At 42.8% G+C, this 17,212-nt stretch overlaps 1 protein-coding gene across 2 annotated transcripts in view; it reads left to right on the top strand.

Annotated features, from left to right (window-relative positions):
- GAD1 (glutamate decarboxylase 1) overlaps positions 1–17,212 on the top strand; it is a 47,155-nt gene that overhangs the window by 12,258 nt on the left and 17,685 nt on the right. For both annotated transcript variants that reach the window (XM_073305805.1, XM_073305806.1), the window contains exons 4-10: positions 510–668; positions 1,744–1,986; positions 5,826–5,916; positions 10,338–10,450; positions 16,630–16,745; positions 16,856–16,935; positions 17,142–17,196. In XM_073305805.1, coding sequence (XP_073161906.1) covers positions 510–668; positions 1,744–1,986; positions 5,826–5,916; positions 10,338–10,450; positions 16,630–16,745; positions 16,856–16,935; positions 17,142–17,196 — 857 coding nt within the window. The remainder of the gene's footprint in view (positions 1–509; positions 669–1,743; positions 1,987–5,825; positions 5,917–10,337; positions 10,451–16,629; positions 16,746–16,855; positions 16,936–17,141; positions 17,197–17,212) is intronic.

A 17,212-nucleotide genomic window follows, 5' to 3' on the forward strand; every position in this document is an offset into this window, starting at 1 on the left:
AGAACTCTCGCTGAGCTTAGTGCCTGTATCTTTAGAACTGGACAATCTCCCAGGTTAGCCAGTTACTAACATGCTTCCTTAGCGTGATGGCAACACTAGGAGGAAAACTGAAAGTGGCCCTGATTTTAATCACACATCACTGCCCCTTCCTGTCTGCTAGGCCCATAAACTTCGCCTGCAGGCTGCAATGGCATTGACTTATCCTGAACCCTCTTCCCGTGGCTGATTACTGAAGTGGAATCTGTCTGATCGACTTAATAAGAATTTACCACTGCACTAAATGACGAAAATTCGTTTTTTGCATGGCTGGGTTTCTGTAGTCGATGTCATTTGGAGCTCACCCTCCTCGAGGCAAATAATCCCTATAAATACTCTTCTTCCTGACCTCATTAGGTAGATACAGAATAAACCCCACTTTGAACTGTTGTCTAGTGAGCAGCTTTAAGCGTTTATAAACATGCTTGGAAGTGAGAATACTCTGACCTGTGGATCTTGTAATAATAATGTAGGGTTCTTGCAAAGGAACAACAGCCTGGAAGATAAGAGCCGGATTGTGAGCTCTCTCAAGGAAAGGCAGTCTTCCAAGAACTTGCTGGCTTGTGAGAACAGCGAGAGGGAAGCCAGGTTCAGGCGGGCCGAGACAGACTTCTCCAATTTATTTGCTAGAGGTAAGTGATCCTTAGAACAATTGGCTGCTTAATCTCAGCAGTGTTTTTATCGTCTGTCTTTCTGGCATTTCATCTAGCTGCAGATTTTGCTTTTTAATAATGAGTATCTTTTTTTCCCTGAGAATTTTGCTGTCAGAGTAACACCCTGTAGATGTAGATAACATGTATAATATCAATATATACGTACTTATATGTATTTAAAATACTTTGGGCGAGATCCTCAACTGGCGTAAATCGGCTCAGCTAATTCAGTGACTTCAGTGGAGTTAGGCCAATTGCACCATCTAAGCATTTGCCCCACAATCAGTTACACGCATTTTTTTCATTTTAAATCGGCCACTAAAAACGCTAAATTCTTTCCAGTACAAAGTATGCTTAACAGGGGTGTGTTTGTGTCAGAGTGCTGTGATTACGTTTTGATGCATAAACTGGTCTCTTCTGACAATCTGCTGCAGGCGAGAGAGGATAGGCAGAGTGCTGGTCTTATATTTTATTGTTCCATTATCCCATGAATACTTACAGTAAATCTATTTTTAATTTGGGAAGAGTGCTCATTACCAATGTGTGTTTAAAAGCTAGTTAAAACAGCATAGCTATCCGGTTAGGAAGCATCGCAGTTAATTTACTCCTAATGGGGTGATGTGGGGGGAGAACCAGAAGCACCTTCAGCCACAGGTTTCTGTCGCCAGACAGAGCGAGTGAACTGAGACAATGTTGTGCAGGGAGCAGCGTCTAATTCTCGGGCTGGTTGGTGAGCATGTTTTCCCTCGGAACACGATAGATTAGCTTGTAGGGTGTCATGATTTCAGTGACATGCGCTTTTTAGCATCGAGCAGGAAGCTGCGGTTTAGTGCCCTCGCCGCCCAATGACGAATGGGGAGGAAGCTGACAGAGCCCTGGCAGGGGACACCAGACACTGTCACACCAATCCTGGGCTGGCGGCCGCGCTGCGGCGGAGCGGGAGCCGGGGCATTCCGCTGCTACCCTGGGAAATGACGCTCCGAAGGGAGCCGGTCCATATTCTGTCTCCCGATTGCAAGGCAGGCGCTGAGTTCTTGTGTCCCGCCCGCCGCAGATTTGCTGCCTGCCAAGAATGGCGAGGAGCAGACCATGCAGTTCCTGCTGGAGGTGGTTGACATTCTCCTGAACTACGTGAGGAAGACGTTCGACAGGTCCACCAAAGTCCTGGACTTCCATCACCCGCACCAGCTGCTGGAAGGGATGGAGGGCTTCAACCTGGAGCTCTCGGACAACCCCGAATCCCTGGAGCAGATCCTGGTGGACTGCAGGGACACGCTGAAGTACGGAGTCAGGACAGGTACAGTCCCAGAGATCCTGCTCTCTAGAGTGGGGGGAAGGGAAAAACGCGGTAAGGGGCTGGTTTCTGCGGGCTTGGCTCAGGCCCAGGGGCCTGTTGACTCTAATGTTGCTCCTTGCCTGAGTCATCAGAGCAGGATTGGGTCCCTGCCTCTACCTCGCCGGAAGAGGCTCAACTTTGTAAAGTTTCATTCCAGCCCCTCTCTCGCGCGGAAAGCGACTTTGTCACCGGTGCCAGGCGCGGCTGCCCCATCCGTCGCTCAAGCGGGCATTTCCCGGGGTTGTTTGTGGAGCCCCGACACAAGTTTTTAAGACGTAATCTCTTTCACTTGATGAAACGCAAGCCGCCTGCATCTCCGGGGAGCGATGCCATTAGGGAAATGAGGGTATAAATGAGACTGAATTCGCAATTTTTCTTCTTTATGTTCACAAGACGTTTAATGAAATCCTAGGAATCGTTAATAATCAGATTTCAACTCACCACACAGGGAGTCTCTCACTTCCAGCTCATTTTGAATCCCATATCAATAAATTCTTGTATCACAACTTCCCTTCTTATTCAGTGAGCTGTAGCCACAAACCCAAAGTAAAGCCACTGATCTTCCGCCTGTTGTTTCGCCTGAAACGTTTTAAGTCTATATGGTAGAAATTTAAATTGCCAATAACTCAGCATATGGCAGTTACCCGAATAGCAGTTCAGGACCTGGAGCAATAACAGGGCAGACCCCCTCTTCCCCCACCCCTGCTCCAGGGTTGCAGTTTGCCGCTAATTCTGCTCACTCCGTGAGACCGATGGGAAAGGCTACAACTTCTGTCACAACTATTCAGGATCGCTCCAGATTGTTCATATGGTTTGACAATAGAGGCGGGGGGGGGTGTTCAAATCTTCCTTCTGAAATTCTGCCGATGAGCTATTAAGAGCCATGCTTTCTAAACTGCGAACACTGCTTGCGGATCGGTTCAGCCACATAGGGTTGGGGGGGGGGGGTATTCATCGTATCTTCCTCCCTAGTACAAACCGATAGATTTGAACTAAGCAACAAAAACCACGAACACAACAGTTTAATCTTGTCGGCCCAGCCTGCACCGTTTGAATTCTTCAAGAGCAGCAGTACTGTGGGTTTTGGTCGTGTGCTTGTTTTAACAAGCGATGGCGTATTTCAGCCTCCCAAGCCCTATTAACCTGTGGCCGGCATGTTCTTTCAACAAAAGCAACAGTTACTGCAGTTTAATTGAATTTCCTAATTTTTCTGTGTTCTCTATTGTCCTGTTAGTGGGGTTATGTTGTTATGCTCTTGAGCTAGCACTTGTCTCCTGATTCCTCCTACTTGTTACCTGGGAGTTTATTGGTGCTGTATGCTGGCAGCTATTTCTTATTCATGTTATTAAAGGACACCTGTTCCCGAGATTTGAGACGCAGATACGGTCAAACAGACTGTATTCATAGAAGCAGCAGGTTAAGGACTTTAAAATCAGAAATTTAGGGCTTGGTGACAGATCCAGCAGCAGCCGTTAAAGGCAATGGAAATATTCCAATAAATTAACTTCAGTGGAGTTTGGATCAGGCACCGACTTGTAAAGACTTTCTTCAGGCCAAACTCCCAGTTGAAGTCCATGGGATTTATTTAGTCTGTTGTTTAAAAGTAATCCATCATAAGGGGGAAAGGATACGCGCTGAAAGCATCGGCGGAAGATAACCCCGCTGATTTATTAAAATAGTTTCTCAAACTGTGTCAGGACAGCAAGAGAAGAATAATTGTTTTGTAAAATCAAAAGCGAATTCATTTTAATATAACTGCTATTTAACCTCTACCCAACCACTATTCAGCAGAGCAGTATCTGGAAGCAAATATTTACATTCATTTAGCATATGGTTTTCTGGAGAGTGTGAAACTTCCCTGCAAAAACTGTGTGGGTTAATGTTGTTAGAAAAGATGTGGCTTGTTAATATACAACTGTAAAATCCTGGTGGGCATGTAATGTAGACATTATATGCAGCCCAGTGAAAGAAGTAGTGAACCCCATGCATGTATCTAATCCCCTGAAGAGGGGCTTGCAGGAAAAGTGTAAAATACATGAGCAATTAATTTTGTATAAGTAAAAATAATTAATTAGGCTATAATAATTAATGGATGTTGAGCAAGTTGCCTATTGTTTAGGAATGTTGTTAACTAGTGGACAGTCCTCTCCCCCCCCCCCCCATCCCCCACAAATCTTACAGTTGTATACTCAGTGAATCACAAATATGTGGAATCTTTATGCTCTACAACAGACTATTTACAACAGAGTTCTGGAGCCTTTTTTACTTTATTCTATCAATTATTTTAAAGCACCTCACAGATCAATTGTTCACAGTGTATCCTATTTGCAAGAAAGGGATGTTAGCAATGTTCTAGAGCAAATTTTCTTATCTATATTAAGGATCCCTCAAAAGGAAGGATGGCCTAGGGTGTTAGCCAAGGATTTGGGGGAGCAGCGTTCAATTCCCTCGTCCACCACAAACTTTTTGTGTAATCTTAGCCAAATCATTTTGTTTTTCTGTGTCTCAGTTCCCCATCTGTAAAATGGGGATGGTGTGAAAATCAGTACATTAAACATTGTAGAGCCTGATTCTGGCAGTTCTGCCAATTGATTTCTGTAGTAGGAGGATTTGGCCATTTATTACAACTGCGATGATTCTAAAGTTCTTATTTTCCTTTTCTTATTAATGGTGTTTGTTGTATGTATTTGTTTATGGATGCATGCATGCATTATTGAGGTTGGGCAATGAAAGTCGATAGTCAGTTTATAGTCTGCATCAGCTTCAGGGTTTGCAGAGTGTTGGGGATACAAACACTACAGAGGAATATTTATTTGTTTTAAAAATTGTTTAACAATCCTATGGCAATACTTCTTTCGCTCAACTTTTTGTAAAAAACTGTTTTGTTTTGTTTTTGTTTTTAGGGGAGCAGAGGTTGTTTAGTTTGGTTTTTGTTTGTTTGTTTGTTTTCAAGCTAAATGTTGGGCCAAATTCGAGGTGCCCGTGTCCCTTTTTGGTGTCCAGCATTGAACCTTACCATAGTTCCCCGATGTATGGGGTTGAATTGATAAATACGTGGGAGAGCTTTGGATTATACATCTGTTCCGGGTACTCCTCAGAAGCTCAGGATTTCTGATCGGGAGAGATTACCACCTGTTAGTGTTAGGGGAGTGAACAGACTTGTTCTAATATTTGGACTCACTCTGTCTTTGCAAAGAGAGGCCAGCTAAAATACAGCGGTCTGCCTGACTCTAAAGTAATTCACAGTTAGAGCAATACCCTCGTTTTAGTTTAGCTGAATGTTCTCTTTCAAAACTTTTCAGGGCCCTCGCCCCAATCCTGTCCCACTGAAGTCTGTGGGAATCATGCATTCCGTGCAAGCAGGATCAGGCCCAGTGAAACTTTTCCTTATTGCAGAGGCTCATGCAAGAGAAGGGAGAGCAGAGTTCTTGGCTGTTCAGCTCCGCGTGCCTCCTGTTCCCGACCCTAACCATTGCTTATCTAGACCAAGAGGTACACTCTGAATAGCTCTTCTCCTTTCTCTATTTAAATGCAAATATGGCTCAAGTCTGCTGACCACTGGTGCTGAAATATGTTATCCCCCTGCACTTCACCATCACCTCAATTACAGCAGTTCGAGGGGCATCTAACAGAATAAACCACAGATTCAACCTTTTCACTTTGTGAAAAGGTATTACTTGGTGCCACACATTTTGTCTTATAAAGCCAGGCTTTGGGTGTCTGCTGAAATAAAAATGAACTCTCAAAGATAACAATGAAAGGCATGTGATGCGCTATATTGTTTTCAATCATCTTCCCAGGTCATCCTCGTTTTTTCAACCAGCTCTCTACTGGACTGGATGTTATTGGCTTGGCTGGTGAATGGCTGACCTCAACTGCAAATACTAACATGTAAGCAGTCTCTTATTTTTCTTTCTTTTTTGTGATTAATGATTATACAGGACTGATTTCTGCAACTCATTTATAATGAAGATGTCCCATGTAATGTATTATGTGTCCTACACATTCTTATGTTATATAGCACAGCAATAAACTAGTGGAAACAATTATAGCTTTGAACAGATTTTACGAGGAAATCTTGCATTACTATCACACACAAACTCAAATATCCCAAAATAAAGTGTAAGTAAACTATAGTCATTCTGATAATGCAAAACCAAATGATGGAACTTCTTTTGGAGAAATTTATTGTTTATCTATCCCAGTGTGTTACAACCAGAACTCTTATAATTTAGATGGTCTTTCTTTCTTTCTTTCTTTCTTTCTTTCTTTCTTTCTTTCTTTCTTTCTTTCTTTCTTTCTTTCTTTCTTTCTTTCTTTCTTTCTTTCTTTGCTAATTCTTGTTAAGATCTGACTTTCCAATTAATAATTTTGCAATTAGCCTAATGCAAACACTAAAGCATAAACTATTTATGATCCTGATTCTGCTCCTGTTCCTATTGACCTCAGTGAGAGCAGGATTGGGCCCTTAGCTTCCTCTTTATTCAGTTGTCATCACGTAAGTGGCTTTTAAGTGGCTTCAGAAAAGCTGTCAAAAGGATTAAAAACCATAACATTCCAAATTAACTTGATAATATGAAGGAATTATCCTAACTGAGATTAGTTAAAATACAGAGTATGGCAGGATCAGACAGATAACCTTTTGGACCTAGATTTTATTTAATAAATTACACTCCATTATTCATTACATTGAAATGTAATGAAAGTGAAAATTAAGTTCAAGGTGTATTGTTGTATTTCTACAACAAATAGTGTCATTCGGGGGGTGGGGGGGAAGCCTTTGGGCAGTTTTAAATTATGTATTGATTTGTGTATGCTCCAAAAAGTGTGACATGCTTGGAGTCAAAATACTTATCAGATAACAAATACCACTTTTCATTTCAGGACTTTAATGGATGTGTGTATGTATTGTGTTATGGCTGTGTTCATTTCACCTAAAACTGCCGCTAGCATGGAAATGTAGCTTTGTTGTTGTTGCTAATGTGTACGGCACAATGAAATTTACCTGCAAATTGAAAAATTAAGATTATTTTCATTTCCTTCATCCATTGATAATGGTTCACTGGGTACAGCTGATTACTAGCTGCTGTATGTAGTTTGCCAGATGTGCCCATCCAGTGACTCCAGAAACAAAGAAAACCACATAAAAGACTCAATTCAAAAACACCTAGTTCTTTTTAATAATACTGCTCCCAGTTAATTTCGTATTTTCAAAAAAATTGTATTAGTAAATCAAATAAGAGAAATAATTGAAAATAACCCATTATACACTCAATTTGTAATGTGACTGTTGAATTATTTGTTTAGTATGACACACAACATTTTAAAATTAAAAATGTGATTAATTTTCTAAAAAACATTGCTTAAATTTCACTACTGTGTAGGGAGAAAGCATACTCTGTTTTTAAAGTTATCAGGTAAATTAAGCAGATGACACTTATTGTGAGCCAAATTCTGTCTTGACTATCAGCTCATGCAAAATCAGTGAAGTCAGTTAGGTTGCACAAGCTGTAAGTCAAAGCAGAATTTTACCTTATGACAGCATACTGTGTGGCTGTATATATTAAAAATATTATTAAGACCATTTCATTCACTTATCTAATTTCAAAAAGGTGATTATTTATTATGAAGGGGTTTTTTTTCTTGGATTGACTTAGAAAATTGTCCTGTTAAAATAGCTTAATTCAGTAAAGTTCTGTACCCTTTCTGGACCATTTGCACTTTAACAGAGACACATATTAAATACATATAGAAAATGATTTTCTGTAAGCATGAAAATTGCACAACTTCCCCTTTTTGTGTTGGATTTACCAAACACAAATCACATAGACTGTTCTCTTACCTCAGCTGTGCAGTGGAAAAATGCAATATATTTAAAGAATTTAAGACCAAAATGAAATAGCTTAATAGAACGCAGTAATTACAGATACTGTTAAAGAGGTGTTTATACAATATTATATGATTCAAACAGATCAATTCTAGAGAATAGGTTCTCTGGTTAGTGCAGCTTTCCAGTACTGAAGAAGAGTTAATGAATGACCTTTATCTAAAAATTGTTCTAACCTAGTTCTGCTACAGAAGCATGTAACATTGGACTCTTGTGACTAAGTTATCTTCCTACTGCCATTTTTCTTTTCCACCTCTAAACACCTCTCAATACTTTTGATTAATTGCAGAGAATATTTTTTTCCCCATATGGGCTTTTAGTGATCAGAATTTCATCTTACCTTCTTTATATTTTGTTGGTGTTTTTATGAATATGATAAGCCATGTTAATCATACTAGAGTCATCATGTAGATATACAAATTGAGTACCAGGGTAGTATCAATAATTGAAATGACAACTCATAAGACATTTAGGGTAGAATTTTCAGAAGTGGTCAGTGTTGATCTAACTCTGCTCCCATGTAGTCAGTGATAAAGTTTCCATTGGCTTCAGTGGGAGCAGAATTAAGCTACTGCTGGGTAGTTTTTAAAAAACCCACCCTTCCATGTTTGCAATCACTGTCAATGATATTGGTAAAGACTATATTAGTATGGGAGTTCCAAGGGTCATATCCACATGAAGGTCATTTCATAACAAGAGTTGTTTTTCCATGGCTGCACACATTTTATACTTTTAGGCTGAGATTGTCAAAGCCACTTAAGGGTAAAAATAAATGGGACTAGACTAGAGCATCCAAATCCCAAAAGTGATTTTGCAGATCTTAGCCTTAGTCTTTGGGTATTGGACTTACGATTTTTTATCATCCACAATCTTCCATCATTTCTTTGTGAATCTTTGCAGGCTCATGCGATATTTTCCCTAGCAATTTCATTAATTCATTTTGACTTATTTAAAATTTTCTCTGTGAATACTCTTAATATGGCACACACACAAAAACCTTGTTAATAGCTCTGTACTCTGTGTACAGGCAATTTATTCTTTCAGGAGGTATTTGGAGTTCCATTTGAAAGTACTTGGGGCCAATCCAAAGGCCATTTAAATCAACAGAAAAAAATCCCTTTGACTTCAGTTGGCTTTGGATTAGGCCCTCAATGACTTGTACACTAGAGGATTCACATGGACTTTAATTGGAGTTTTTCCAAATAAGGAATGGAAGATTGGGCCCTAGATTTGCAGTGTTTAAAAACAATGTTATAACTTTGCTCCTGGATATACTGCAGGTGGAGCTTAATTTATAAACTCTATTTCTGTCATAGCTGACAATGCCCAACTTCCAGAACACCACTAGAAGTGATTCCCTGTTGCAATTCTGATGATCTAAAGAAAAATAAATGTACTGTTTTGACTCTTCAAAACTGAAAATAACTAGGAATAGACAAAAATACAAAGCCTATCTCATCTTAAATGGATATCCTAACAAAGTCATATTGGTATTAGGACAGAAGAGGGATATCATTAAGGACCTTGTTTAGGTTTTAAAAAGGTGACTAAGGAATTTAGATGCCCAGATCCCATGAAATTCAGGTGTCTGACTCCCTTAGGCCCCTTTGAAAATTCCACTCCTTACATTTAGTTACTTTCTGCCCCATTCTAAATTCATTTTTTTCAGTGTTCAAAATAAACCTTGTCTCACATAGCTTGTTTACACTGATAGTAATTTGACAATAAGCCTTCCTTGGTCACCTAGCAGAGTAGCATAGCCTATCAATCTAGATTCAAATTTTTGTCCATGACATGCATGGCATACTAGACTGTGCAATACTTCTGGTCTGCATTAGGTGGATATAACAGTTGACTGCTCTCTTGTTGTTTGTAATTGGTAATTAGAAAATCATCATTTATAATTACTCTTGACAGATATTGATTGCATGGCATTATAGAAATAAATTGTCCTTGGGGATTATTAGCAGACTATGTCCACATAAATAATTGTATTTAGATTTTTAAGCCATAGTTCAATATTTCTAATTATCTTTGTGGTAAGCTGTCTAACGCTTACCGTTTTCATAACTCTACGATTCTGACAATATGCTATTCTACAAGTGTGAAACTGGCACTCTGTGAACCAAATATTTTATAGTCTAATTTTGCATGGAACTGACTGTCAATATTGTTGTAATTACTGTAAATTGTATAAACACAGAAACAGTGGAAAACATATGTGGGGCCCAATACTGCAGTCCTTACTTGCAAAGTATTCCCACTGGCCTTGTAGGAAGTTTTGCTTGAGTAAAAGCTGCAGTATAAGGTCCTGAATTCACAGGCAATTTTATGAGTCTTAAATATTTTCATGAAAGATCAAAGATTAAGCATTTATGTGCCTTTTGGAATGGGAACTATGTATCCATTTTTTTTATCCACTCAGGTTTACATATGAAATTGCACCTGTTTTTGTCCTCATGGAGCAAATAACGCTTCGAAAGATGAGAGAGATTATTGGATGGTCAAATAAAGATGGTGATGGAATATTCTCACCTGGTAGGTTTTAGTCTCACTTTTGACAAGTTGAGATAAATATTGCCTGTAGCTGAAAGCATACAGTCATGTAAGTACTGTAATAGAAAACGCAGTGTCTGAGTTTTAAAACTAATAATGGTCCTTCTAAAGCATTTGTTTCTTTTAAACTTCCCATAAAGGGTTAAAAACATTTATATGCAGTTTTCATCTTTTAGTATAGTTATGAATATAATGGCAGGGGCCATTCAGAAACTTTGCCAAAATTTTCAAACTTTAATCCTAAAGTTAGGTACCAAAATCCATATTTAGGTGCCTAATTTCCAGAGGTGTTGAGCAACTACATCTCCTTGCCTGACAGCTCACACCTCTAAAAATCCTGACACATGTTTAGGTACAGATCTGGGCTGGAGGTTGTAGAAGAGGAGTGTGCTGTCTTTGCCGCATCATCCTCCCCTTCCTCATAATTCACAGATGCAGCTCTTTGGGTGATCAATAAGGATTTGGATTCTAGGTGAAGGATTGGAGGCTGGCCAGTTTCTATGGCATCATCTCCCCGGAAACCTGCAGAGAATCTGAGAGTATGATTATGCTGGCCCAGGCCAAAGTACCTCTCTTATCACCCCCCCTCCATGCTCTGAACCCACTCCATGAGTGGAGCATAGGGACAATGGTCAGTGGCAGAGGGGGCTGGGAAGCAGTGCAGAGGTACATGGCCTCTTTGCTGATGGCCCTAGTTTCTAGCAGGATTCCTGAGATGTGTGGGTTTTGGGGGACAAATCCCCTTCTTGTTTCAGAAGATGGAGGACAAATCTTAAGCACAAAACCCATGAATGCAAACTCACTAAGGTCCTCGTCCCTTATGCAGGAAAAAGACACAAAACAGTTGGCCTAATGCACCGGTTAATGGTAATGTTTAAGGAAAGTTGTTTTAGAGTCTGTTATAGTCTTCAGTAACATGGAATTAGGTATGAAGTTGCTATTCTTGTTAACCAAGGTCGTGGGCCTCATTCCCAAGTGCAGCATATTGAACACTGATCCTCTAATGAACGTGTTACAAAAATATTAACAATCAGAAGGGGAGATAAATAAGAAATTCTGATTTCTAATATGGACTTTTAAAAGGTCTGTCTTTTAGACCTTCCTGACAGATAACCATGCATCTCAGGGTATGTCTACACTACAGAATAAGGTCGAATTTATAGAAGTCGGTTTTTTAGAAATCGGTTTTATATATTCAAGTGTGTGTGTCCCCACAGAAAATGCTCTAAGTGCATTAAGTGCATTAACTCGGCAGAGTGCTTCCACAGTACCGAGGCTAGAGTCGACTTCCGGAGCGTTTCACTGTGGGTAGCTATCCCACAGTTCCCGCAGTCTCCGCTGCCCATTGGAATTCTGGGTTGAGATCCCAATGCCTGATGGGGCTAAAACATTGTCGCGGGTGGTTCTGGGTACATATCGTCAGGCCCCCCGTTCCCTCCCTCCCTCCGTGAAAGCAAGGGCAGACAATCATTTCGCGCCTTTTTTCCTGAGTTACCTGTGCAGACGTCATACCACGGCAAGCATGGAGCCCGCTCAGGTAACCATCACCCTATGTCTCCTGGGTGCTGGCAGATGCAGTACGGCTTTGCTGCACAGTAGCAGCAACCCATTGCCTTCTGGCAGCAGACGGTGCAATACGATTGGTAGTCGTCCTCGTCGTGTCCGAGGTGCTCCTGGCCACGTCGGCTGGGAGCGCCTGGGCAGACATGGGCGCAGGGACTAAATTTGGAGTGACTTGACCAGGTCATTCTCTTTAGTCCTGCAGTCAGTCCTATTGAACCGTCTTATGGTGAGCGGGCAGGCGATACGGACTGCTAGCAGTCGTACTGTACCATCTTCTGCCAGGCAGGCAAGAGATGAGGATTGCTAGTAGTCGTATTGTACCATCTTCTGCCAGGCAGGCAAGAGATGAGGATGGCTAGCAGTCGTACTGTACCATCTTCTGCCGAGCAGCCATGAGATGTGGATGGCATGCAGTCCTTCTGCACCATCTGCTGCCAGCCAAAGATGTAAAAGATAGATGGAGTGGGTCAAAACAAGAAATAGACCAGATTTGTTTTGTACTCATTTGCTTCCCCCCATCCCCTGTCTAGGGGACTCATTCTTCTAGGTCACACTGCAGTCACTCACAGAGAAGGTGCAGCGAGGTAAATCTAGCCATGTATCAATTAGAGGCCAGGCTAACCTCCTTGTTCCAATAAGAACGATAACTTAGGTGCACCATTTCTTATTGGAACCCTCCGTGAAGTCCTGCCTGAAATACTCCTTGATGTAAAGACACCCACTTTGTTGATTTTAGCTCCCTGAAGCCAACCCTGTAAGCCGTGTCGTCAGTCGCCCCTCCCTCTGTCAGAGCAACGGCAGACAATCGTTCCGCGCCTTTTTTCTGTGCGGACGCCATACCAAGGCAAGCATGGAGGCCGCTCAGCTCACTTTGGCAATTAGGAGCACATTAAACACCACACGCATTATCCAGCAGTATATGCAGCACCAGAACCTGGCAAAGCGATACCGGGCAAGGAGGCGACGTCAGCGCGGTCACGTGAGTGATCAGGACATGGACACAGATTTCTCTGAAAGCATGGGCCCTGCCAATGCATGCATCATGGTGCTAATGGGGCAGGTTCATGCTGTGGAACGCCGATTCTGGGCTCGGGAAACAAGCACGGACTGGTGGGACCGCATAGTGTTGCAGGTCTGGGACAATTCCCAGTGGCTGCGAAACTTTCGCATGCGTAAGGGCACTTTCATGGAACTTTGTGACTTGCTTTCCCCTGTCCTGAGGCACATGAATACCAAGATGAGAGCAGCCCTCACAGTTGAGAAGCGAGTGGCGATAGCCCTGTGGAAGCTTGCAACGCCAGACAGCTACCGGTCAGTTGGGAATCAATTTGGAGTGGGCAAATCTACTGTGGGGGCTGCTGTGATGCAAGTAGCCCACGCAATCAAAGATCTGCTGATATCAAGGGTAGTGACCCTGGGAAATGTGCAGGTCATAGTGGATGGCTTTGCTGCAATGGGATTCCCTAACTGTGGTGGGGCTATAGACGGAACCCATATCCCTATCTTGGCACCGGAGCACCAAGCCGCCGAGTACATAAACCGCAAGGGGTACTTTTCGATAGTGCTGCAAGCTCTGGTGGATCACAAGGGACGTTTCACCAACATCAACGTGGGATGGCCGGGAAAGGTGCATGATGCTCGCATCTTCAGGAACTCTGGTCTGTTTCAAAAGCTGCAGGAAGGGACTTTATTCCCAGACCAGAAAATAACTGTTGGGGATGTTGAAATGCCTATATGTATCCTTGGGGACCCAGCCTATCCCTTAATGCCATGGCTCATGAAGCCGTACACAGGCAGCCTGGACAGTAGTCAGGAGCTGTTCAACTACAGGCTGAGCAAGTGCAGAATGGTGGTAGAATGTGCATTTGGACGTTTAAAGGCGCGCTGGCGCAGTTTACTGACTCGCTTAGACCTCAGCGAAACCAATATTCCCACTGTTATTACTGCTTGCTGTGTGCTCCACAATATCTGTGAGAGTAAGGGGGAGACATTTATGGCGGGGTGGGAGGTTGAGGCAAATCACCTGGCTGCTGGTTATGCGCAGCCAGACACCAGGGCGGTTAGAAGAGCACAGGAGGGCACAGTACGCATCAGAGAAGCTTTGAAAACCAGTTTCATGACTGGCCAGGCTACGGTGTGAAAGTTCTGTTTGTTTCTCCTTGATGAAACCCCCCGCCCCTTGGTTCACTCTACTTCCCTGTAAGCTAACCACCCGCCCCTCCTCCCTTCAATCACCGCTTGCAGAGGCAATAAAGTCATTGTTGCTTCACATTCATGCATTCTTTATTCATTCATCACACAAATAGGGGGATGACTACCAAGGTAGCCCAGGAGGGGTGGTGGAGGAGGGAAGGAAAATGCCACACAGCACTTTAAGCACAGCACTTTAAAAGTTTACAACTTTAAAATTTATTGAATGACAGCCTTCTTTTTTTTGGGCAATCCTCTGTGGTGGAGTGGCTGGTTGGCCGGAGGCCCCCCCACCGCGTTCTTGGGCGTCTGGGTGTGGAGGCTATGGAACTTGGGGAGGAGGGCGGTTGGTTACAGAGGGGCTGCAGTGGCAGTCTGTGCTCCAGCTGCCTTTGCTGCAGCTCAGCCATACACTGGAGCATACTGGTTTGGTCCTGCAGCAGCCTCAGCATTGAATCCTGCCTCCTCTCATCACGCTGCCGCCACATTTGAGCTTCAGCCCTGTCTTCAGCCCGCCACTTACTCTCTTCAGCCCGCCACTTACTCTCTTCAGCCCGCCACCTCTCCTCCCAGTCATTTTGTGCTTTCCTGCACTCTGACATTATTTGCCTCCACGCATTCGTCTGTGCTCTGTCAGTGTGGGAGGACAGCATGAGCTCGGAGAACATTTCATCGCGAGTGCGTTTTTTTTTCTTTCTAAGCTTCACTAGCCTCTGGGAAGGAGAAGATCCTGTGATCATTGAAACACATGCAGCTGGTGGAGAAAAAAAAAGGGACAGCGGTATTTAAAAAGACACATTTTATAAAACAGTGGCTACCCTCTTTCAGGGTAAACCTTGCTGTTAACATTACATACATAGCACATGTGCTTTCGTTACAAGGTCGCATTTTGCCTCCTCCCACCGTGTGACTACCCCCTCAACCTTCCCCCCTCCCTGTGGCTAACAGCGGGGAACATTTCTGTTTAGCCACAGGCAAACAGCCCAGCAGGAATGGGCTCCTCTGAGTGTCCCCTGAAGAAAAGCACTCTATTTCAACCAGGTGACCATGAATTATATCTCACTCTCCTGAGGATAACACAGAGAGATAAAGAACAGATGTTGTTTGAATGCCAGCAAACATACACTGCAATGCTTTGTTCTACAGTGATTCCCGAGTAAGTGTTACTGGCCTGGAGTGGTAAAGTGTCCTACCATGAAGGACGCAATAAGGCTGCCCTCCCCAGAAACCTTTTGCAAAGGCTTTAGGACTACATCTAGGAGAACCGCAAATGCCAGGGCAAAGTAATCCTTTCACATGCTTGCTTTTAAACCATGTATAGTATTTTAAAAGGTACACTCACCAGAGGTCCCTTCTCCGCCTGCTGGGTCCAGGAGGCAGCCTTGGGTGGGTTCGGGGGGTACTGGCTCCAGGTCTAGGGTGAGAAACAGTTCCTGGCTGTCGGGAAAACCGGTTTCTCCGCTTGCTTGCTGTGAGCTATCTACAACCTCCTCCTCATCATCATCTTCTTTGTCCCCAAAACCTGCTTCCGTATTGCCTCCATCTCCATTGAAGGAGTCAAAAAACACAGCTGGGGTAGTGGTGGCTGAACCCCCTAAAATGGCATGCAGCTCATCATAGAAGCGGCATGTTTGGGGCTCTGACCCAGAGCGGCTGTTCGCCTCTCTGGTTTTCTGGTAGGCTTGCCTCAGCTCCTTCAGTTTCACACGGCACTGCTTCGGGTCCCTGTTATGGCCTCTGTCCTTCATGCCCTGGGAGATTTTGACAAAGGTTTTGGCATTTCGAAAACTGGAACGGAGTTCTGATAGCACGGATTCCTCTCCCCAAACAGCGATCAGATCCCGTACCTCCCATTCGGTCCATGCTGGAGCTCTTTTGCGATTCTGGGACTCCATCATGGTCACCTGTGCTGATGAGCTCTGCATGGTCACCTGCAGCTTGCCACGGTGGCCAAACAGGAAATGAGATTCAAAAGTTAGCGGTTCTTTTCCTGTCTACCTGGCCAGTGCATCTGAGTTGAGAGTGCTGTCCAGAGCGGTCATAATGGAGCACTCTGGGATAGCTCCCGGAGGCCAATACCATCGAATTGTGTCCACAGTACCCCAAATTCGAGCCGGCAACGTCGATTTAAGCGCTAATCCACTTGTCAGGGGTGGAGTAAGGAAATCAATTTTAAGAGCCCTTTAAGTCGAAATAAAGGGCTTCATTGTGTGGACGGGTGCAGGTTTACATCCATTTAACGCTGCTAAATTCGACCTAAAGTCCTAGTGTAGACCAGGGCTCAGTAAGTTGTTCTTTCATACTTCACTGAAGTTTTCACTACATTGCACAAATGATATTGACATGCCTTTCTTCTATAAAAGGTCAGATTGCTTTTCTCATTTTCAATGTTTTGTGCTCTTTTATAGGAGGGGCTATATCCAATATGTACGGCATAATGGCTGCTCGCTACAAGTATTTCCCTGAAGTCAAAACTAAAGGCATGGCTGCAGTTCCTAAACTGGTTCTCTTCACTTCGGAACATGTGAGTTTAACACGCTGCTAATTGTTGTTGTTAATATATTGCTAAATGTTTTTAAGACATTCAGATAAGTGACTATTCCACCAGTAAGGCTGTGTATGTTTTTCCTGCAGAGTCACTACTCAATAAAGAAAGCTGGGGCTGCACTTGGGTTTGGAACAGAAAATGTGATTTTGATAAAATGCAATGAAAGGTAGGATGAATGTTAAGTTCTTGATGTATTAAATGTGTTCATCTGTTAAATTTATTTTATTGTGCTTAAGGACTGGTTCAGTACAGTGTGTCAAGCTGCTAATGGTCTGTTGAAAAGATCCCATTAAATTATTTCTGCTGTAGCTGAAACTCTTTGTGCACAATCTTCTAATTTTCTTTATCTTTTTGTTTCTGCAATAATTACAGAGGGAAAATAATACCAGCTGATTTGGAAGCCAAAATTCTGGAAGCTAAGCAAAAGGTACACATTTTAAAGC

The sequence above is a fragment of the Lepidochelys kempii genome, chromosome 11 (genome assembly GCF_965140265.1).
Source record: "Lepidochelys kempii isolate rLepKem1 chromosome 11, rLepKem1.hap2, whole genome shotgun sequence".
In the NCBI taxonomy this organism is placed as follows: Eukaryota; Metazoa; Chordata; order Testudines; family Cheloniidae; genus Lepidochelys; species Lepidochelys kempii.